At 42.5% G+C, this 22,992-nt stretch overlaps 2 protein-coding genes across 2 annotated transcripts in view; both read right to left on the minus strand.

Annotated features, from left to right (window-relative positions):
• Positions 1–9,377, minus strand: part of LOC103912710 (p53 apoptosis effector related to PMP-22-like) — a 14,842-nt gene extending 5,465 nt beyond the window's left edge. Inside the window, exon 1 of the mRNA XM_009319092.1 lies at positions 9,052–9,377. Coding sequence (XP_009317367.1) covers positions 9,052–9,262 — 211 coding nt within the window. The 5' untranslated portion in view covers positions 9,263–9,377. The remainder of the gene's footprint in view (positions 1–9,051) is intronic.
• A 9,679-nt stretch (positions 9,378–19,056) lies between these two features.
• The window catches only part of LOC103912711 (p53 apoptosis effector related to PMP-22-like), a 9,439-nt gene continuing 5,503 nt past the window's right edge, over positions 19,057–22,992 (minus strand). Inside the window, exons 2-3 of the mRNA XM_009319093.1 lie at positions 20,622–20,765; positions 19,057–19,984 (exon numbers count right to left, since the gene is read on the minus strand). Coding sequence (XP_009317368.1) covers positions 19,749–19,984; positions 20,622–20,765 — 380 coding nt within the window. The 3' untranslated portion in view covers positions 19,057–19,748. The remainder of the gene's footprint in view (positions 19,985–20,621; positions 20,766–22,992) is intronic.

A 22,992-nucleotide genomic window follows, 5' to 3' on the forward strand; every position in this document is an offset into this window, starting at 1 on the left:
CATTATTTTGGAAACAAAGCTGAACTCACTTAGGTTTCTCAACCTGACGTTCTTCATCAGGGTGTGGTGAAGTCTGCAGAGCACATGCTTCACTTTGAAAAGGAACTGCTTTGGCCAGGTTTTATCCATTTCATTTTGGTTTGTTCTCCTCAAGAAAGTTTCCATGTGAAAGTGAGCATGTCTGCAGCAGAACATGTGTTCTCCTCAGCTTGAATCTTAAGATGGACTATCAAACTCATTAACCCACATCTCAGTTTATCAGCTGAAGGGTTATGAGCTGTCGGTGTACATGCAAGCCATTGTCATCCAGGACTCTGGATTCCCCATGTTATCTGTGCAACACTGGACAATGCAAAATCCTGTAACATGCCAACTACAGGAAATTTCTGTGCTCTTTTTGAAAACAAGTGAACATTGAAATCTCTGCAAGTGTTTGCTGATCACATGAGCTGCCATTGAAAATACCAGTGTGCATGTTTGTATACAGCCAAGATAAAACAGAAACTATTAAAAGCAGCTTCTTATGAATAAACTGTATGTGCAGACTGAAAGCTATTGACTGAAAATAATTTCAAAGGAAGGCTATACAAATGAAGAAAATCACATGTTAGTCATGGATAATTTATGAACAGAATAAAATGAGGAAAAAAACATCAAAGGCATGATTGGATGTGTATTATTCTCTGAGCTTCTATCTTCACTGCATCTGGATCATTCTTAAAACAACTGCATTCTCTGAATATCTTTCCCGTGGGGAGTCAATACTGGATGTTTTTCTTTGGGGTTTTTTGTGTGAGTTTATATCATTTGGAGTGGAATACAAACTTTTTGGTCCTTCTGTTTGGCATCCTTTTTGGTAACCCCATTCTTTCCCCTAGCATTACTTCTTTAGAATTCATTGGCGGTTAATATGGATTTCTCATTTAATAACAGAGTATTATCTCATAACACGCAAGTCATTTTTATGTGAGCAGGAACCAGCTTTTAGCTTGCCACTACTTAAGGGACAACCATGGAAGCAGAGAATGACCTATTTAGGTTCACACTAAGATAATGTCATTGCAAAAGTTTCTTGGTGATTAGTAGCAGGTCCCATATAAACGAGAAAGGATTAGGACTTTAGGACAATTACCCCATAATAATGATTTTAAATGACAACAGTAAGGAAAAGAACCTTTATGTATAGGCCATCTATTAGTAAAACACAGTATATATTAGCAGAAAACAGTGTCTTGGCCATAGCTTAGTGCTAAAGTGATAGCTCAGTTTGGCTTGGTGGACCTTAACTCCTTTAAAGCAAAAACCTATTAATTCCCCACCACTGACTTCACTCACAAACATATACAGACAAAGCCTGCATCCAGACTTCTGCAAACCTCTTCTCTTACTGAGGTAAGCAATTCAGCTTAGAAGCTATTCCGACTTGAATTTGAAGGGGAGGAGCAGTTACATCTTGAGGGAGTAGTTCAAATTCATCTCAACATAAGCCCAGGCATGTACAAGCTTGACTTAGAAGCTGGCTTCTGCAAATCTTGTACTAATGAGGGCTGCTCTCTGATGCTTACTTAGTGCTAGGGAGGCAGAAGTGGCAGAGGGCATAAAGCCATCATCAAAGGGAGCACCAAGGGAGTAAGTTAGCTATTAAAAATAATGTGCACGGAGTGCCTCAGAATTAAAGGTTTGCTCATGAAAGAGTCAGGGAGTACTCCTATCTCACATTTTCTTCAGAAGCAGTTGCATACATTGAGAACATCTCGGGATTAAAGCTCAGTCTTATACACTTTAATGCTATAACATTTTTTCCTCCTATTTTTTCCTATTTATTTTAAATTAAAGCAGGATTACTTACACTTGGATGTGTATATGGGGTTGGGAGGTTCAGGTAAATAAAACAGGTAAGGTATTGATTAGTCAGTACATACACATAAGCTCAGTGAATCAGAGAAGCAAGATGTACCTGCCCCCTAACTACCCCCGAGTCAAAGGTGGGTTAAAATATTTAATGTGAATTAAACAGAATCAATTTCCATGATAACACAGGCTATGAACTAGGACTCTTAATTGAAACAGCAGAGTGGAGCCTTTCCGAAAAGCTCTTTTTAAGCTTTATATTTCCAGGGCCATTTGAGGCTGAAGAACACTGAATTTACATCTCATTTCCACATACACCAAGTATTGTTCTCACTCTTGATCCACAGTTTTCATGCTGTGAGCAAACTTTGTTCTGAAACCTTGCTGAAAGTTGCCTTTTGCACTAGGGAGTTTCTCTCTGATAGAGAGCAGCTGTGAATCTGGATCTAATTTTCTGTTAGAAGCAAAATTTTACCATTTGCAAAAGAAAAACTCCAATGTATAAGCAAAAGTGGTACTTTGTGCTCATAAAATACATCATAAGCTCTATTTGCTCTTCTTGTGAATGAAATAGCTTTTACAACGCATCCTGAAAGTCTTCATCACTTGCTGCCTATTGCTGATGGGGTTGTTAGTGAACTGCACAGAGACTTCCTACATTTGGGGCCTGATTTGGGCACAGTGTGCATATTCAACATAATAGGTGACATTAGATGTATTCAATTGCAGATTAGTACTCAGCAAGACTGTGTGTGATCTGAAGCATTATTAAATACCAGTAGAAGGAAGCCAGAAACCTCTGGGACATAGGCTACCATCGTCACTCCACAAACTACCTTGAGTTCCTGGGAATTTTTGACCGATGAGAGATTTTGTAATGGTACTTGACAAAGAAGAAACAAGGCATTACAATACTCACTGACTCAATGTGTTCAAGGTTGCTCAGAACAATGCAAGCTGTCAGTGAGAAGTGGTATAGAAATGTGAAAAAACAGTGTTTTGAGAGTTTTGTTTCCTTTCCTGCGCGTAACTCCTTTCCTGCTTAAGTAATCTGACTGTTTAACCCTACAGTGGAATTCGAAGTCCATCTTGCAGCCCTTATCACCGTTCAGTCTATGGAGAGGTTATTATAGCCCTGCTGTATCAGATTACCTCAATAAGCTAGAGGAAGAGATGAGGTGAAGAGAAATGAGAGTTTAGCCACAAGTTTCCACACATTTTCAGCAAAGATGCCTCCTCTGTGTGTGTGAGTGAATGGTATCCTCTCAAGGACTTAAGGTCCTGACGATGCCAAGTGTTGAGGATCTTCACAAAGTCCTCAACACCAGCAGTTCATATCTCCTGATGAGGAGATGAGAACCCTCCACACAATTGCTATTTTTCCACCCAATTTAACTGTAATTATTAAAGGAAGGTTGGATAATAAACAGTGGAATGCCATCTGCAATTGCTCTCTGTAGAGTTAATTGCTGAAGAGCATAACTATTATTTAGAAAAGAGTCTGATTAAATGAATCTGCCACTAAACATATAAAAGGACAAACCCTAAAATTATAAGGGAAAGCATGTTAGCGACTGCAGATGAGGAATGAAAATTGCCATGGTAATTACATGCTCTGGGCTTGATTCCCTTCTCTTATACCTCTTTAGTAACAACGGAGTGTCTCCTAAAAGTTGGGGAAAAATTAAATTTGTTCTTTCTTTCTTGCACCAGAGTTCCTTAAATATACTGTTGTTGTGATATTTTCATTACTATATACATTTAATTGAGCCTGTATTTTCTAGCATTCTAAGTTTTGAATAATGATTGAATATTCTACGTTATTGAGTAACTAATCTTGTAATCTCATTTATCACTGGTTAGTCCCAGGTAACATTACACTTTTAGGAGGCTGATGACTTAGGAAATTATGTGCTTCTCTATACACTGTCATTAAAACTACAGGCAATCACTGTATATAAATATAACTGTTTCATGCTACAATGCAGCAGGAACAGCAACAAGCTTTTGTCCTCAGTTCACCCCGTGTCAAAGGAGTCAAGGTTTGCCCTGTAATCCAAGCAATGCACAGAGCATAGAGCTGGGCTCCATCCTGGGCCCTGCCACCGGCTTCCTTGGACTGGTCAGAAACCTCCCCAGCCTTTGTTTCCCAGTTGCAAGGACGCTTTTCCAAATCTACTTGAATTTTACCAAATTCTGAAAGCCTTTAGGTGTGGAACCTTGTCTTCAAGGAAAGTCTGCAATAAAGGCCCCATGACTTGAGCTGGTCCCTGCTTCAAAAGCACAGTTACTTGTTTGCTTCATTTCTATTCCTACGTGCAGACACCCTCAGATGCCAAATAGCCGCCCGGATAGCCTGCTTCTCCTCCCAGGCCCTGCTGAGAGGGGCTGTCTCCCAGCCCATCCCTCTGCTCAGTGCACTCGCTTCAGCTTGAGGCGAGTGAGGGCTTCCCCATGCCTGGGAGTAGGTGTTGACTGTCAGATGTGATGGGAACGTGGGGGAAGGCAAAAGAGTTTTATGTAGGCAGCGTGGCAATGGGGAAACTTGGTGCCTGGTCTGTCCTGTGCCCCGGGTGCAATGAGTCACTGGTCTGCTGGAGAAGTTAGTTTTCCAGAGGGAGACCTGTGGGGCCAGCAGTGCAAGGCCAGTGGTAGGTGTGGTACCGGGAGAGGTCCTTTGCTGCTCAGAGACTGCTCCAACCACACCGTGTGCCTCACTGTTGTATCATTAGCTGGGGATTTTTAGCAAGTGATTTCCATTTTGTCATTCCTCCAGAATAATAAATGGTGCTTCACCATAGCAAAAGATTCTCTGGACCCAAGAGCCTGATATAGGCAAAACATGATGAAAAACTGCTCCTCAGTGGGGTTTTTATGAGACTAAAGCAGAATATTTCTTTTCTCAAGAAGATATTACCTTTTGCAACATTCCCTTCTTTCACTTATCCTGTAGACATACTCACCTGCTGCCATATATGAAGTAATTTTTTGTCCATTATAATCATACTATACTAGCCATCCTATCTTGTAGTATTGCATTAATATTCATGGACCAAAATAAAACCGGAATGAGCTAGAACATAGTTACCCATTATTTGCCTGGAAGACAAGATGCAGGAAAGTGTACTTTCCAGACGGCAAAATCATTCATCCCTCCACTAATCTCCACAGCCACTAGACCCTCCACACATCTTAGGAAAAGGCTGTAAGTGAATAGTATGATGTGAAAATAACTGAAGAACTGGATTCCAGTTGTCATGTGGAAATGCCTTTTCCTGATTTTTTTTCCCCAAGATCTCTATTTGCACCATGCAAATGAGCCAACCACTTCAACCTAAATTTAGAGCCTTAAGTTTGCAGTTATTTTGATGGCGGCATCTGTACATGGAAGAGCTGAAGGGCCAGGTGGAACATAAGGTGGGCCAAGTGTAGCCATGAGTTTTTCATCTTATTGTGCATCACATTGGGACTAGTAAAATAAAATCAGTTATTTTCTCCCAACGAAACCCACACATGTTTAAAGATCTTCAAAGCCTGCAGTGGAATAAATTACACACTGAAAAAGTGTCTCAGGTCTGTGAGACACACCTTGTTCAAGAGAGGTTATATAGCCAAAAATCAAGAAAAACAAAGGAGTGCTGTGCCAGCTTCATGAAGGGATTTAACCTCTGCATTTTCTTTGCAAGCTCAGCCATGTCCCAGACAGACACATTCCTCATTGTGCTCATTATTTATCAAAAAAGTCTTTGTCTTTGTAAAGGTTCAAGCATGTTACAGGCTTGAGACCTTTATTTGTTCCAAGTGCCAGAACGTTGCAGAGCTACAGTTTGCATCTCTCAGTCCCTCATCCTAAACTCTATTCGTTTCTAGTAAGTGTCCTAATGCACGAGATTTTTTTTCCTGGAAAGCTCTATTTATTTGAGCTACATATGCTTGAAAAGCAAAAGACTTCTGAAAAAGTCTAGGTGAGTGTCATATGGTTAAAGCAGAAAAATCTGAACTCTTGGAGAAGATAACGGAGTGTATAAACGCTTCATATTCTCACTTTCCACAGAGTTCATAAACTTTGCAAAAGACCTAGAGTGTGTAGATGCTTTCACAGAAGACAATTGCACTGGTGGAGTTACTCTCCTCGCTTTCCAAAAAAAAAAAAATATTGTACAGGCATCTTGCCTTCCCTGTGAGGTTTTGAATTCTGTCAGCTTAAGCAACTATTCAGAGGCCCCCAAACTCCACTGGTGCAACCGATGAAACATTCAACCTTATATACATACATTAAGCCAAACAGCAGAGATTCAAGGGGAATTACAAACATTGCAGGTGGAGAATTTTATCTGAATTTGCACATTATATTGAACAACTTGCAAGAATGTTATAATTATATCTAATTACGATAGGATAAAGATGTCTGTAGTGGATTAAGATAGCTACACTGTCCAAGTCATGTTGAGAATATTTGCTGGCAGCTGCTGGGGTACACATGCGTATCACGTATGTCAATGAAACCATCCCCGCAGGAAGACCAAATTTCAGAACCTACCCAGCCTGTGGCAGATTAGGCAGGGAAGCTGAAAGTAAAGCCCAGAGGAAAGGAGATGGGAACTGTGGAATAAAGGGGGGAAAGAGAGAGCTCCTTTCAAGAAAGATGTAAAACACTTCTGTCCTTTCTGTTTACATCACGTCTTTTGTCTCTGTGCTCGGGAAGGTTTGAAATGACACTTTGTTTATCCAGCACTGTGTTTAACTTGGCACAATACAAAGTTAAACATCCCACAGAACGTGATGCTGAATGCTTGTTTTCTATGACCTTTCTGGAGCAGTGTGGATAAATGTAATCCCAGAATTATTAAAACCCTATGTTTCAGCACTGAGGCAGGTAGAATCAGGTTCAACAGAAGACCTGGATGCTAACAAGTGAGATGCTGTCTCGTGGCTTGGTCTTTTGGGTGGAACCCAAGACCAGCATTAGGCACCTGCACCCCGTGTGGGGAAAGGCAGGAGCCCCAGAAGAAAAATCCCAACCCCACACCAAGTGAGCAAGGACAGAATGATAGAAAAACTGGAGGACAGGATTGGGTCTGAACACATCCCACCTCTGGAGAGAAGGTATCTGAAGGAAGGGGCTGGAAAGGATCAGGACAGTGACATGAGTCTGCATCCTTAACGGTCAGATCTACAGCCTTCTTATGGGTCAGGGGTAACCCACCCCTGCAGTGGCCGAGATCTACATTGTAATGGCATAAGGTTGCAGAGGCAGAAGCCCGGCAGCGCAATCCACTGTCACTTGGCCTATGCACACATTTTTTACAGACAGCCTTTACATATTCTCCCATTGACTAAATGACTCCATTGTCCCAGACATATCTTCCTTTTCCACCTGGAAATTTTGTCCAGGAGGATTTTGAGGATTTGCTTAGGTTTTCTGGGTGTTTAGTGAGCTTGAAGAGGTCAAATGATAGATGCATGTCCATTGAGAGCATAGTACAGTCATGCAGCACATGAACAGCGTTTCTAATGCTTTCAGAAGCGTCAGCTGACTCTCCAATGTACGCACTGGAGAATATTCTGCATTTGTGTACTAAGTCCAACATTTCTAATGTGTTAGAAGTGCTGGACTTATTGTGGATGTGATTCATGGCAACCCCAGACATTGCAGGATAGTCCACATAGAGGATGACCTGCCTAGTTCGTCTGTAGATGCTGTCCAGTGGGAAACTGTGCGTACAACTGCAGAATTTAAGCATGTAAGAGTGAGGCAGGTTAAGGAAGGAAGTGAAATGCCAAACAACCAACTGTGTAGGACCTGGAAGAAAGGTGAAACTTCTCTTGTATTATCAAGAGAAGCAAGATGAAACTTCTAAATATTTTCTGTCCAGTTAAAGCCGGCGTTCGTGACACAGAGAGTGCCTAACCTGGAGATCAGGAGGAGGGCTCACTTTTCATGGAAACTCAGGACTGAGAAGCCCTTTGCTAAGCATCATGGTCTCTCCCCTGCTCTCCAGCACCATGTACCAGAGGCAGCAAACTGCCTTGATCTATGCCCGGCCACACAGCTGACAGGAGCTCTGAGGGCAGGACTGGGCGTGATGCTGAACGGAGCCAGTCTTGTCCTGGAGCCCTATGCTCACAGAGGCCTGCTACAATTAACTCGTTACAGCTGAATTTTGTGCATAGAAGGTAGAGTTTGACCGTAGATTATAAACTTCCAGGAACAATGTTGAAAAGCTGTAATAAATGATCCCTGAGACTGCTTTCTGCAAGCGTTTTTATGCTCATTTTCAACAAAAGCAGCTGAGATTCTGAGACTTAGAGAAAATGCTTTTCCTTTTAATTTGCATTAGCATAAATTGTAAGAACACTTGAATTTTCCTCCTGGCTCAGGCTAACAGCCCATCACTCACAATAACTTGTTTCAGACTGCAGCCAATAGCAGATATATAGGAAAAAAAAGAAAAAAAAAAAAAGAAACAGAGCACATCTGGAGTGGTCCTTCTCTTGGCCTATTCTCCCAGACTCAGTGGTTTACATCTTTTCAAGCTGAAGGTTGCACCTGGGTCAACATGTTTAATAGCATACTTAACCAAAACTCAGTACAAACAAGAAATCCTTTCATCTTTTAAAGCTTTCTTTCATAATCACACGGAGACTCTTTCACACGACCCACCCACCGGAGCAGTGTCAGAGCAGCATTCTGCAGCCTGACACTCCCTGGAATATCTTCCTACCATCTTACATTTTTACCTCCATATTTCTTGCTGGCACTCAGGACTGGCTTATCACACTAACACCAGGCTTACCCACGCAACTTGCTGTTTGGACATTTGATCAGCGGTAGCTGTTAAGTTTTGGAAAGCCGTGATTAGTGAGAAGAGGTTACTAGCTTCTTCTAAGAGACGAAGAAAACCTTAAATGCTGTAATATTTTCTGCGCTGGTACATTACCATGTGTGGTTTTTTGTACTATGCAACCCATGATCTAAAGCAACCAGGTTTCTTTCTGCACAGGGGTGAGGGCATTTTTCTTCTTCATCCTGTTAGTCAAAAGCCTTGACATATTTCAGTGACAGTCCCCATTGCCCATAACTTCATATATAAATGCCCGATATTAGGTGATACGGTTAGGAGAGCTGAGGGAAGATGAGCTCAGAGATGTGACCCACTGCTTCAGAGACTGCTCCCCGCCACCCTTGCAGGCGCTTACCATAACCCATGAGGGACTCGCAGTTCCATTCCCCACCCTGGTCAGATCTACGGCAGCTCTCCCATAACGACGCTCGGTGGACATAGGGCAAGGTCTGCGACTCCAGCCAGCCCCTGCCCGCCAGCGCAATGATACCGAAGATGACGCCTATGCCCAGGAGCAGGGGTAGGATCCATCTGCACCGTGTGTAGTCGAGGCCGTACTTCACCATCTTCCAGGGCAGGGGGAGGCTGGCGGGACGAGGGTGGCTATCTCTGCCACGGACTCAACAATGCGAAGCAAAGGGTGCTTCTGCAAAGCTCCTGGGAAGCGAGTGCCGGAACCTGCAAGCGTGCATGCAGATGTTTGAGAAAAGCTTTTTAATCAGGAGGGACATGGCAGGGAGGGAGGGAGGGAGGGAGGGGCGGTACTTCTGTGAGCTCTGTGCCAGGAGGGACTGGCAGGGAGGGAGGGAGGGAGGGAGGAAGGGAGCTCCACCTAGATTCAGATGAGTAAGAGCTGCCACTGAGCAATAGCCAGTTGAGCTGGGGAGAAGCATCAAGGCTGGGTTTATCTGTGGGATCCTCTCTGCCCTGCTGACTAGGTAACAAATCAAGTGCAGTTTACCCTCAGCGTTTAAGGCTTTCCTTCCTGCCACTCCCCACCAGCAGGAGCATCTCACAGCTGTGTTTACACCTTTCTGTCTCCTAAGGGATTTGCATTATGTCAGGCGAATACAGGAGACAAGCCAGGGAACTATTTGTGTTAGAGGGTGGTTGCTTCTGAAACTTGCCACCTGGAGGTTGAAAGCTGCTTTTCTTGGACTCCATTTAAAAAGAAAATGATACCTTATTTTATACAATTAAAAAAAAAAATCCTCTAGCTGCTATAAAGCTAAGGCAATAAAGAATGTGTGACTGCCCTCCCTCCCCATTTTGGGACATAGCTGCAGGGGAAAATAAACAACAAGGTTTACCATTAAAAATACAGTATGGTCTGGGTATAGCCTTAGCGGGAGAACAAAAACCGAGCTTTGATTTGACCGTGCCTTACGAACACTCCCGGTGTGCGACTCTGGCTGTACGTGCACGGCCCGGGGCCTGTCAGAGCCTGCCTGCAACGTGCTGCGAGAGCAATGCGGAGATGAGCCATTACCTCGCCATGCCCCAGGAGGCCACCCGGCCCAGTGCAGGGCAGAGTTTTCTGTCAGCTCAGAAGCAATATAGCCATGTTCGGAGCACTCTCCCTTTGAACTAACACGTGCTACAACCTAGTATTTTGGTAGGGCCCAGACGTGTTTACATCTGGAAGCAGCTGCACTCCTTCCAGATCAAAGCTGGTTTCTGTGAAACATGGTTAAGCACAGAGGATGCAAAGTACCCTTTGCTCCCATGGTGAATTTTGTCAGGCGGGTCAGCATCCAAGTACAGACCTCATTTGCTCCCAGAGATTGGGTACTATATTGCAGCTTTCATGGTGAAGTGACATCCATACTGAACTGCAAACGCCACGGCATTTTGCTGAATTAATATTCATAAATCAATAATGGACTACATAAATTAATAATTGACGTTGAATTGATACACTGTACAGGGGAGTGCCTGAAGAGGCGCTGAGCTTGCACAGACTCAAACTGGAACATCCACAGCAATGAGCTGCATAGCATATTAGCCTGGCGGTAGATTAGCAGTGGTGTGGCTGCTTTGCCTCTCATTCCCTAGCCAGTGCAATTCTGGCTAGCTGAAGCATCCTGCCCACGGCTCCCCTGTAGTACAAACATGGCCCAATATCCCTGCGGTTGTGAGAGGTCCATCGGGGCATTCAACGAGTCTCTGTGAGAGCAGGAGACATTTTTTCAGATTTGGCCTTTGAATTTGAATGTTGCTGAAGGCCAAAGCCAGCTATGAAGACACATCAGCTGCTGTTTTGGGTTGGAAATGAGGAACAACCTTAAGAAAAATGGATCGGTATTTTTTGTAAAGGACACCTAGGGAACCACCATTTCCTTAGAATATTATGTATCTTCCCTTGCAGTTAGTCCACATTGTGCTATCCACAAATTCAGTTATCGTTAACCTAAATATAATGTTTAAAATGCCATTTGCCAGTTCTATAAGACTGCAATATATCATTTTTATGCATGATTTTTAAAAATATTTACATTAAAACAAATATCATTTGAAGCTCACCCTTAGTGCAATATGCTGGTAACTGCAAGCTGTCCAGGTCTGTTTACACATGTTCTTTCTGTTGCCACAGCTGAGGTAGAGATGGGCACAATAAACTCCAAAAGATTGAGAGAACACACATTTGGATTTGGATATTAAATGGTTTTTAAAAGATTATTTCAAAACCAGTCATGCATGTGGCAGTAGTCTGTAGCCCTTGCTCAGCTGTCTATATCCAGTCTCTTGCCAAGTTTTAAACCTTCACAAACAGTTACAGTTTTCTAAAAACTCAGCCTTTTTTTCTTTTCTCAGAGAAAATAGCCAAATCAAGTTAAAGCAATTTTGTAAGCTGAAATCCAGTATGAAGTCACGCACTGTCAGGTATTTGAGAGCCAGTGCTTGTTGAAGAATAAAATCCTCTTCCCTGCTTTTTGAATGCTCAGCCATGTTTCAGGTAGGCATTTGTGACTGAAGGATTTGTCATCAGTTTTTGTCATAACTCACCCTTGGACAAATGCATATTGTCACAACTGTTAGCATTTGTGAGATGATACCACAGAATGTATTTATCACGCTGTGAAAGAAAGATGAGTAGAGTTCGGTCACCGTGGGTGTTTCTGCGTCTTGCCCATCTTTGTCATCCTGAAGTAACTTAAAACTACAAGCAATCTTCATGTTCAATACAAGGGTAATTTGTGATATCTGGAACAGCAGAGAGGTAGATGTATTCAAAGGTGACAAAATGAAGTATATCTCATGTAATTCTGATACTCCTATGGCAAACAGGGAAAAACAATTGAAAACTTTTGTTAAGGAGTCTGTAGTTTGCAGTGATGACCTACCCACAATGTGTTCTGTATTTTGCAGCGTATGAGCTGGGTATTTACATGAAAGCAACTGCTTTCTCCTTTCCACTATCTGTGGATAGTCCCTCCTGGTTAACACCAGAATCATCTGTTGAAAATGAAGATATATTATCAATGTTAAACCTGGCAGACTGTAGTGCACTTTCTGCATCTGAAAATATTCCTTAACAAATCTTCATTGCTACTTGAAGTAAACATTTAAGCAGTAGGATATTGATAAAACAAACAATTCTATGGCATTAGAACTAAAAATAAAAATATGCCCTTTTCAGACAAAGACAAATGGTTTTCTTAGTGTGGAAGGAGAAGCTAACAAATGACTGGCAGCACATTTTCATCCACCTTTAGTCTGCTGACCTGGTCAGCTGAGCTATATAAATGACTGGATTGACATAGGCTGACCAGCTGTCGTGCATGTTCATGACTTTTGCAGCAGGCTCATTTTTGTTCTCTGATATTCATACCGCTTATAAACGAGAAGTTCCCCGAGTTTGGTTTTTAAAAGCTTTGCTAAGATTATTTTATGATCCGTTCTCTTGTGTGCTATCTTACGTCTAACAAGTCACCCTGAGCAATTGAGAAACATTCTGCATGAGCTATCATAAATCTTATGACTATTATTATTATCTTTATTGATACATTTACAACCATAGGTCCTTTTTTTCTGCTGATGCCGACCTGCCTTTTCCCTTTGGAGAGGGCTGTACCCTGCCTTGCAACTGGAATATTGCACTGCAGTTATTGTTATAACCACAGCCTATACAGTGATGCAACTCAGACAGACAAATCCTGCTTGGGCTAAATTGTACCTTCTGGTCACTCTCTGTACCCTGCATCACCTGGGCACCAAGGCAGTAGTGTTCTCAATGTGACTAATGTTTCATCCATAAAAAGCACATGTAGAAAAATACCTTTAGACACCAAAAGTGTTCACAGGGTAATCCAAACTGCAATTCCTTTACGTTAATTAGAAGGATACTGGAAATGCATTTTGAACAGGACCTGACTTGACTTCACTGCAAAATAAGAACACCCTCCTGAAAAAATGAACGCAGTTGAGACCTTGTAGTTTCCCCCACACCGGGCCTTTCTGAGGCACTCTCCCATGGTGGCTGGACACTGAGGCTTGTCTGTGACGCTTGTTGTGACCTGGGAGCGGTCGGTGCTCGGTCCTGCTGCCATGCGTCTGGGAAAGCCTTCCTCTAGCTGCCTCGCGCAGAGCAGGAAAACTCTGCAGAGCTTTGAGACCTCCTCTGTTCACTGGCCACTGAGCTTGGAGGAAAATTTCCACAGAGTTTTGTCAAGACTTTTAGCAAGAGCCATCCAGGCCTGGCTTGCTGTCGGACCTCCAAAGCCCGCCCCACGCGCAGCACTCGCTGACTCTTATCAGTAAAGCAGGCCTGCCTTGACGAGACAAACGCTTGGGCTTAAAAGGCACTTTCTTCCTTTCCTTAGAGAGGTTACATGTGCAAAACCAGAAGATTACCACAAGAGCAGGTTTTAACAGCTGAGTTGCAAACATGAGGCTGCAGCCAGGATTGATATTTCTGTGATCAGTTCAAGGCTGTATTAGAAAAACACAAAATATGAAACCACCAAATTAGGAAAACACAAAAGTCTCTGTGTGCCTGAGCATGGATTTCATTTTCAGCTAGTTTTTGCTAAAGGACATGGTTTCTTCAGGGTGGGTTCTGTACTGGAACAAGGTTTAATCCCCAGTTATTTCCTACCGATGCTCTGCAGAAGTGTGATGAGTTCAGCCTACCCCCCCCCAAGCAAACAGCTGTAATCAAGGGTGTCCTGTAAACCCACCACGCAACTACCAGCTGAGATGGCTTCTGACCATTTGTAACCATTGTGGGGGTCTGTGACTTCCTCAGGCGGCTGTCAGGAGCGCAAGCTCTCTGGTGGGCACACGTGAAGCATACAGGGTTTTCATGAAATTGTGTGTAAGCAGTTAGAGTGGCACAGTGCAGCCCTGTTCTACATATGGGATAATTAAGCTACTTGCTTTGGGCCCCACAACTTCTCTGTGGCATAGCTAGGCTAACTAAATAGTTGTCCCATCGTAGCGGATCATAACAGTAACTCCTCGTAAAACATTTAGCTCAGCTGCCTTAGGAGAGGAATAAAATCAGCCTTACGTAGGTAATTCCCAGGTGCCACACCTCTGCTACTTACATTTCTCTGTCAAAGAAATGGCTTTCATTTACTGCGCCTTATGGGTCAGTTGGGAACAGCACCAGCTACTTCTTTAAGCACTTTGAGATTTACAGATAAGACATACATACCAAGCATATCTTTAAGAGTTTCGGCTGTGAATTTTCACTTTGAGATTCTCCAGCCAAATGTAGGGTTTCGCTGAAACCAAAATGTTATATGGAAATGACCTCTTCAGTTCTAAATATTTGATATGGAATTGATTTGGGAAGTAGGCTGAAATGAAAATGGTGGTCTCCTATCAACATTTTCAACTTTTCCTACTGTCTTGATACAAAATGTCAATTACAATTTTCCTGAGTTTTGTTTTGCAAGTCGTTTTGTCTTTCTATCGCAAATCAGAACAGAAACTAATTTTCAAGTATCACGATTCATCTGAATTCCTTTTTCATGATAAGTTCAGCTTATTTCTTGTCCTATGGGATTGCTAACACAAAGAAAGCTTAAAAATAGGCTATTTACTGAAAAGGGATTGTAATGGCCACACGTCAGCTCCTGCCCCAATTATATGCCTCCATGTGTATTCAAGACCATGACAGTCAACTAATGTACTTTAATCCATGATCATTTCCCAGGGCAGCACACTGGAGGACAGGAGTTAGCTGGCTTTTAGGCTCGCAGTTTCATGTGAGTGCTCACTCCAAACCTTTCTGGGCCCTCTCAAACTCAGTGAACACTGATTTCCGACGTGTCCCCTTGACTCTTAGCAATTTTTAATACTTATAAAATATTCTGTATTCACGAAGATCTCTGTGGAAAGTAGTATGTGTTGCCCACATTCCCATAAATAAATAAAAAGCAGCAGTGATACCAGTCCTTCTAGTAAATATTATCCAATCCTGCAAAGATGAACCTATGAGGAGTAGAATTCATGGAAACATTTATATTTATTATATTATACAATGCATATTGCTTATCATAGATTATTATTTATTTATATTGTTTATAGTTATTTTATATATATTATAACGCTCTAGTTATGCCTGCATGTTTTCCACTACAGTCTATTATAAATTCAGCCTTATTAAATTTAGGTATTCAAAAATCATAATAAAAAACCCTTTGGATTATTATGACAGCTCCCAAGTAATTTAACTATAATTTTATAGAGGCAAAATTTGAGGGCATTGGCTTTTTGCCTGGAATTTCTGGATGTCGAGCTCCATAGCTGGAGCAGCTTGGTCCACACCTTTGGACACCAGGAAATCCCAGACAAAAGGCTGCTTACTGTACCAGCGCGGACCTGCGTCGTGGATGCATCAGACCTATCTTATAAATACGCTGCACATGCACAGCAAAATCAACACATTCTTGGTCAATGGGATCTACACATGTAAACTGGGGATCTACACATATAAACTGCTGCACCCGTGCAGTAAGGCTGACATATCCCAGGTGCTGTGAACTCACTGCACATGGATTTCGCTACTCCTGTACTCCTGTACCTGTTACAGGAATCGCATTCAGAAACTCAGCATCCCTATTTTTGGCAAACATATCCTCCAGATTTGATGATACTTTATTCTGGTTGTGAATATCATCTCCCAAGTTCATTTTAAAATCTGTGCAGCTTCACCTACTGGCACTGAAAATCCTGTTTTTCAGGGTGCTGTTCCATATTGCCAGTAACCTCCACTGCTCTGCGTTGTGGGACCAGTACCTCAGCTCTCTTGGCTGCTGTGCATCTCCTAAAGCATTTTGGTTTCCATTGATATATGTGCTTGGTTCATCATTAATTCGTAAGTGTTCAATGATCTCAGCAACTCTTTTTTTTGCGTGTGTAACCTTTCCTTTTAGTACATGGGTGTTTTTGTTTCTATAGTGCTTATCACCATAACAACCCTCCCCCCCAAAAAAAATTATCTTGAATGATCTGTTACTACACTGTCTTGATTTATGTATGTATTCAAGGCCCAAAAGTCCTTAGATGCAGGATGCAAAGGTCAGGTGAATACTTCTTAAGAATTCTACCTTGTCAAGGAATTGTCTAAGAAATGAGTCACTTGTTACATCAACTAAAAACACAAAATCCCAGTGGGCTGTGGCAGCTGTTTCCCATAACCATGAGATTTAATCATTAATCATCCCATTCAGGTCATTTAGCCTTCCCTAGCACCCAGTCATACACGTTTTTGATTGCTCATAACTCCCCCTGAGACGAGAGCCAAGTGTGCTCGGATTCTCCTGAACTGCTCTCTCCTCTCCAGGGTTGGGTTAGAAGGAGCTACCCTGCAGCCTGAAGCTTGCAAGAGGTGTTCAGGGGATTTTAGTGAGCACAGAATTAGGCTGCAGCTGAATACAGACTGGTAGGTAAACAAGAGTACAAATGTTCTTCATGTCAAAAAAATGGGCATTGTACAAACCCTCCAATTATCTTCAAAGCATTTAGGAAAATCTAAAAGGAACAAAAATATTTTCCCTAATTTTGTATTTAAAATTAAGAGTAATTAAAGGAGGGGAAAAAAAAACAAAAACCAAAAGAAACCCATGCAAGCCGCCAGAATCCAGGGTGGTAAGTGTGTTTTAAAACTAAGACATTTAAGGAAGAGGACAGCTAAAAAAATTGGGAGAATGGTGAACCTGTCTTTCCAGAAATCAGAAGCCGCAGGCTGGTTTAAGGCAGCAGCGGCCGACAGGAGGTTTGCTCTCTGTAAAAACACAGAGGGAAAAAGAGTTGTTCAGGATACAGAATGCCACTAGCACAGGGCTGTATGTGGGCCATGCATAATCTGAGGTTAGAAATGGGAAGGTTTCTAATCACGGGAGAAGTGCAGTCTTCCGCTGAAAATAGCAGGCAAGTACTTCATCTTTTTCTCCATATTTAAAGTTCTTGATCATTATATAAAGGTATTTGGCACAGTTTTGATAAAAAAAAGAACAGGCTTCCCACATCTGAGACCTCCTGTAGACCATAACGTTCTTAAAGTGTTTAGGGTTTCCCCTCAAGTTGTGATGCACTTAAGAGGTTTTGGCTTAGCAAAGAGTTTTCTGTGCCTGGCACTTTCGATGAAAGCGCACAGCCATGTTTCGCAGTGTATACCCAAGCTTATTTGACTAGAAAATGAAGTTGTTGCCTCCTGGACACGTGAGGTCTTTAACTTTGTGTTACTAACCTGACACTTCATGGACACTGATATTTACGTTAAGAGAAGTGAAGAACAGCTATTTGCTTGAGTTTATGAAATGAATCCGTGAACCACAAACACCACCAAATTTCTACAACCGTCAGTTAAAACAGTTTTAATTAAGCCACCATATTTGAAAGGAGTGCCACATACATTAATATCACTTGAGAGTAATTAATGACTATTTGCAATAGCTTTCTCCCGAACATCTTCATTGTGTAACATGCTGGTTATGCTTCCACCCCTCCCAGTATATTCAGAGCCAAGTTTACATCTGTGCTTTTTTGACAAGTTATGACAATGCTTAAAAAAAAACATACAAAAGACTTAAGTTATGCTAAACCCTATTACCATACCATCCTCCCTCTCACTAGGAAGGGTGTCCATTTTCTTAAGTCTTTTCTCCTTCTCAGCTTTAGCTGTGCAAGGATTTTTCCAGACTTGGGATTCTCTGCTGTGTTTTGAATTCACTAGAAAGTTAGGTACTAACATTACTCATGATACAGAGATGTCCACACAGCATTCCCCACCAGCCAGTATTGTCCAGTATTGTACAGAAAAGGGAAAAAAAAAAAAGACACATTTGTCACAGGATTCTCTTCTTCAGCAAGAATCATAAATACAGTTGATTGTATACACCACGACTGAGCTTGTAACACAGTTCTGAAGTCTGCAGATGTTTACACTCTGTAAAGTTATAAAATACAGGCCTGGAAGGGACCTTCAGAAGTCACCTGGCCTTTCCAAAACAGGACCACATGCAATATACAGAATTACCAAATTAAAACAGAAAGCTATACAATATATAATACAAGAAATATCAGGCATTGAAAAAGCTTAGTTCTAAATGACTTTAGCTTTACAGTGTGCTGGTTAATGCTTTATAAATTCTTTTTGTACATGCGCATGAATACATATACCCACACACTTACCCTCTCCTAAGTACTGGGTTCACGGTACTAAGGAGTAAGTCCCCAGCTGCTCGCTACACAGAGTAACATGCAGCATTTGCTTTCCACCCTACCTGTACCCCCCTCAAAAATCTGCCTCTGCTAGAGCTACTGCCCTCATAGTCAGAAGAGGAGCTCCGCAAATGAGCCTCTTCCTTCTTCTTCCCCAGCTGAAGAAAGCTCTGACAAAGATAATAGACCGTAATTAAATCTGCTGTACGCTGCTGCAGGTCCATGACTAATACAGACACGGCTCTGCCTCGCTGGAGTACTTATTTGGAATCGCTGGCTCCAGAAACACAAGCTAGGAGCTGGCCAGATTACTCCCCGAGACCGGTGTCTGTATGAAGTTTGCATACACCAATTGCTCACAGAACTGCTTTTCTTTTTCTACCTGTTATCCATAGTGACTCACAAAACACCCCCAAGCTTATTAAACTCTGGAGTACCTACAGTGTGCTTTAGAAACTTTCGGAGGTTTTCAACAGCTTATGCTAAGATTTCCCTCCCAAGCACGGCTGATAATTAAACCACTGCAGTTTTAAAAAGGTAGACACAAAGAACAGTGTATGTTTCTACTCAAAGGTATTTTCTGAATCAGCATCCCTCAAATACCATGTAAAAATGTACGTAGTTTAACATCTGAATGTTTAATATACATTGTCACAGAGAGACTCAATAAATTATATGTGGCTCCATCACAAGTCCTGCAGTGGCCGCAAAACCACCAGTGTTACATCAGCCACTGTTATACACACCAGCTCCATGCTTTAGAGGAGATCTCCATCCAACAGCACCAATTGATGGAAAATAAATTTTAATTTTATTTTCCCCTTAATTCAAATAGCTAATAGTCAACAATAGTCCAGTAACAGGAATGAGAAGAGATTCTTAGGCAGCAGGTGACTGCAATAGTCTCAGGGAAGTTCCTTCCTTGGGACTGACTTTGGTGGAAGAAAAAGCATTCTTTGGAAGGTTGGTTTTTTTCTAGTTCCATTTAAGGCAATTTTGTCAGAGGTGAAAACAAAATAACTTGCAGGTCCCTCTAAGGGGTTGTTTAAAATCTCTCCTCTTCCTTTCTACACTTGAAACACTACATCTTTATTCATAAGCAAACGTTTGAATAAAATAAGGATGACTCAATTAGTTGGGAGGGGAAGGAGCAAGTAAACCACCCAAACAGAATCGACATGAGAATAGGTAAATAATACTTTAGGTAAAAGCTATTTGCTTAAAGATGCCAATGTTTTTACTAATTTATTGCCAGGGCTAGTAAGAAATACTCTGGAAAAATAAGGTGGTTTATTCAGTCTCCTATAATTGCACCAAATTTACATCAGAGGTGCTCCTCTGTTGTTTTGACAGTTGATTGTACTTGGATTTAATCTTTCAATTTAAGTATGGTGCTCTCTCTGGGGAAGAGTAGTAATAGGTAGGCTTGATGTTTCCGAGGACTTCGTCTTCCCAGTTGGGGAGGCAGCAGAAGAAGAAAGCACAACCGATTACAACAACAGTGCTGGCCCAACCAAAGCCATAGGCCCAGCTGAACATATTATCTCCCATCAGTGGAATTTCTTCTGCGAATTTCACTGGGTAGATGACCAAACCTATGATCTGGAATGCAGCTAGAGAGAGAAAGAAAAGAAGGAAAAGTAGGAGTAAATGACAATTTACATTTCCCACTAAAAAAGGTACCTGGAGATAACTGAATATCCTTTTAACATATGTAGGGTTAGCTTCAGTCCTACAATCAAATCTGCATTCTTGCAGAGGTACGTGACTCCTGGCCAAGGCAGATCCCCACGCCTATCTAGCTGCAGCAGCTACAGCTGACATTGCCAGGTTGCTAAGGCACTCACCTGCATGCCACGACCAGCCCTGTCCTACAGCCAGGCACCGTGATCCCTGCGGAGCCAGTTACCTCCCGCTTGTACCATAGCCCCATCGCTCCTCCTCCCCTCGGGAAGGTGGGAAGCACCCGGGGCTCTCAGCTCCTAAGTCTTAGCATGTGACATGCAGGGTCAAAGGTGCTGGTTGCCCCCATACACTGCTTTTGGGAAAGTGCTAACTGACAAAGGCCACTGGAGTTTCCCTAACCATTATCCTCTCAGAGCGTAAATCAACCTTCCCTTGTTCCCCATGAAAATGAGTCATAGACCAGACAAAGACAGCTTATTTCATAAGGGAGGCTCCGTCTAGCATGTTTTTCTGCTGATGCCTGTTTTACATCTAAAATAACCTTGCCTTTGTGCCCAGCCTTACCAACAACAAAGAGCAAGCCTCCAATTCCTCGCACAAAGTTGAAGCGGAGTATCTCGATCGAGAATGCGATGACTGCAAGGGCGAAACAGATGACCAGGATCACAAAGCCAACGAGGTACGTGGCAGCTGCTGCTCTCCCCCATCCTTGAAGAGAAAAAAAGAAAGATGTTACATACAGCAGGGCACTGAACTGTAGGTCATTGCAGGTCTTTGGTTTCCTTTAATCATTTTTTGTTGAAATCCTTGACTGTAAGCAGCATGCCCTATGTCAAAACAATACTGGATGCCTCCAAAGTGCACAGCTGCAGGGCAGAGAAGCACCATTGTCGGTGGAGCAGCACAGAACTCCCTGCCCGCTAACGTGTCCCGCTGAAGAGAGGGATATAGTGCAGCATGGTAATGGAGATAACGCCTCCAAACTCTGTATCTGTAAGAGACCCACAGACATCTGAGCAGATAAGGCATACAACTGCTGAGAATGTACTTTATCATTACTGTTCCTGTTCGACGTGCAAGTTTACAAAACCACTTACATACATGAGGAAGTATGAGAGCAGACAAGAGGGTACCACCACAGGAGATAACTGCTGGGAAATAATAGCCCTGTCAGCATACAGCTTCTTGCCTGTTTGTTTATGACAAGAATAATGCATGTGGAGCAAAATTAGCATGACCAAAAAGAAATAGATTTAGAATAGCTGAAGTGAGAGACAACAAAGAAAAAGCTCTTGAAGATAAATATCTATTCACAGCTGAAAAAATTTAGAAACAGCTAAAATGTAGCAGGTGGAGGAGAAAAAGCAGAATCTGAGCTAAAGTGGAAGAGTCCTCTTTGAATCATTACTTTGACATTTGATTGGATGGGATGGTGCAGATTCTTAGGATCAAGCAACTGCAGGCTGGAGAGGCTCAGGCACGAAGCAAGTGGCCTCATCCCAGCAGAGCAGCACCCACGCCCAGAACTCACCCACCACAGGCCAGGGCCGGGGCAACAAAGGTAAGAAAACCTCCCAGAAAAACAGCCAGCAATTCCCCTTCCGCAGTAACATGGGCTTGTGAAGAGGCCCTCATTATGGCCAGACCCTGTCATCTTTAGGAAACCAAGCAGGAGTTCAGGTGAGCCCAATGCAAACAACAACAAGCAAAGGTGTTCCTGCCCTGGAGGCAGGACACCTGCCCACATGGGCTAAACCATACCAGCTAGTGCTTTGTTTTCCAGTCAGCTGTCATCACAGCTCACTTTCCATGTCTGCATAACGTGGGGTTCTACTTTCATGCATTCAGACAGAGGTAGGGCCAGATCCCAAGCTCCCTCTAATGTAGGAATAAAAAGAGCGGTGGGATCTAGGTCAGAACATTTTCCAAAAAAATCTCTTTCATCAGAGCTGTCTGTTCCAACACAGCTGAAGCGACTCTGGAGACACCCTGCTTTCAACGTAGCCTCCGTTCTTTCTGTGCAAAACTAAGAGGAAAAAGATGGTGAGACGGAGAACCTTTTCCGAAAGTTAAAATCCTTCAGCTTAACTCACATCCTCTACTAGTTGCATAAATGGGGAAAAACTAGTAATTTGAGACAGAGAATGTAGTGAAACTATCTCAGACACCTCTACTATGTACATCAATTTACTCTCTGAAAGCAAAGCATTGTTTTACAGCTATTTTCATTAGATCAGCCTGAACTGGTTTCTTTCCCCCCTATTCCAATAGCAAAAGTGAAATACAGCAGCCATCCGTCAGCCAGATCTCAGCCCAAAACCCCCAACCACCACCACCACCTGAAGACAGTCATGCTGGCATAGAAAGGGTAAGGAAAAGGGTCTTCTTTCCCCTCTCCCTTCTTGGAGCTACTCAAGACAGCAAAAGCTTTTCAAACTAGTTCTCCTTCAGCCAGCTGTGCGTGTTTCATACCCCTTCACTATGAGAGTGCTGCGGGGCCAGGAGGGAGGGAGGACACCTGATGAGCATCTGGAGATTAAAGCTACATCAGTGGTCCGATAAAATCTTTTCATACAAAATATTCTCTGACATACCTAATGCAGGTACTGGGTATTGTCTCCACAATCGGATTTATTTAGGGATAACTAATATAAAGGGATATTTAACCATTACACACAGCCAGCCCAGGAAAAGTGATTCAGGCTAAATGTCCTAGGAATGCTATTTATCGGTATTTGCCCTATTAAGAAAAAAAGCACAACACCAAGAAGGAACACTTAGTTATCAAAGTACATTCCCTTTCAGATGCATTACATATGCTGGCACAGTGTAGGAAGCCAAGTCTGGCATCTGCCTGATAAACTTTAGGTTGCAAACTCAAATACACCTGCAGGTTAGACAGCTTGAGGTTTGGTGCAACACAAACATGACTGGA

Source organism: Pygoscelis adeliae, unplaced genomic scaffold (genome assembly GCF_000699105.1).
Source record: "Pygoscelis adeliae isolate BGI_AS28 unplaced genomic scaffold, ASM69910v1 Scaffold172, whole genome shotgun sequence".
In the NCBI taxonomy this organism is placed as follows: domain Eukaryota; kingdom Metazoa; phylum Chordata; class Aves; order Sphenisciformes; family Spheniscidae; genus Pygoscelis; species Pygoscelis adeliae.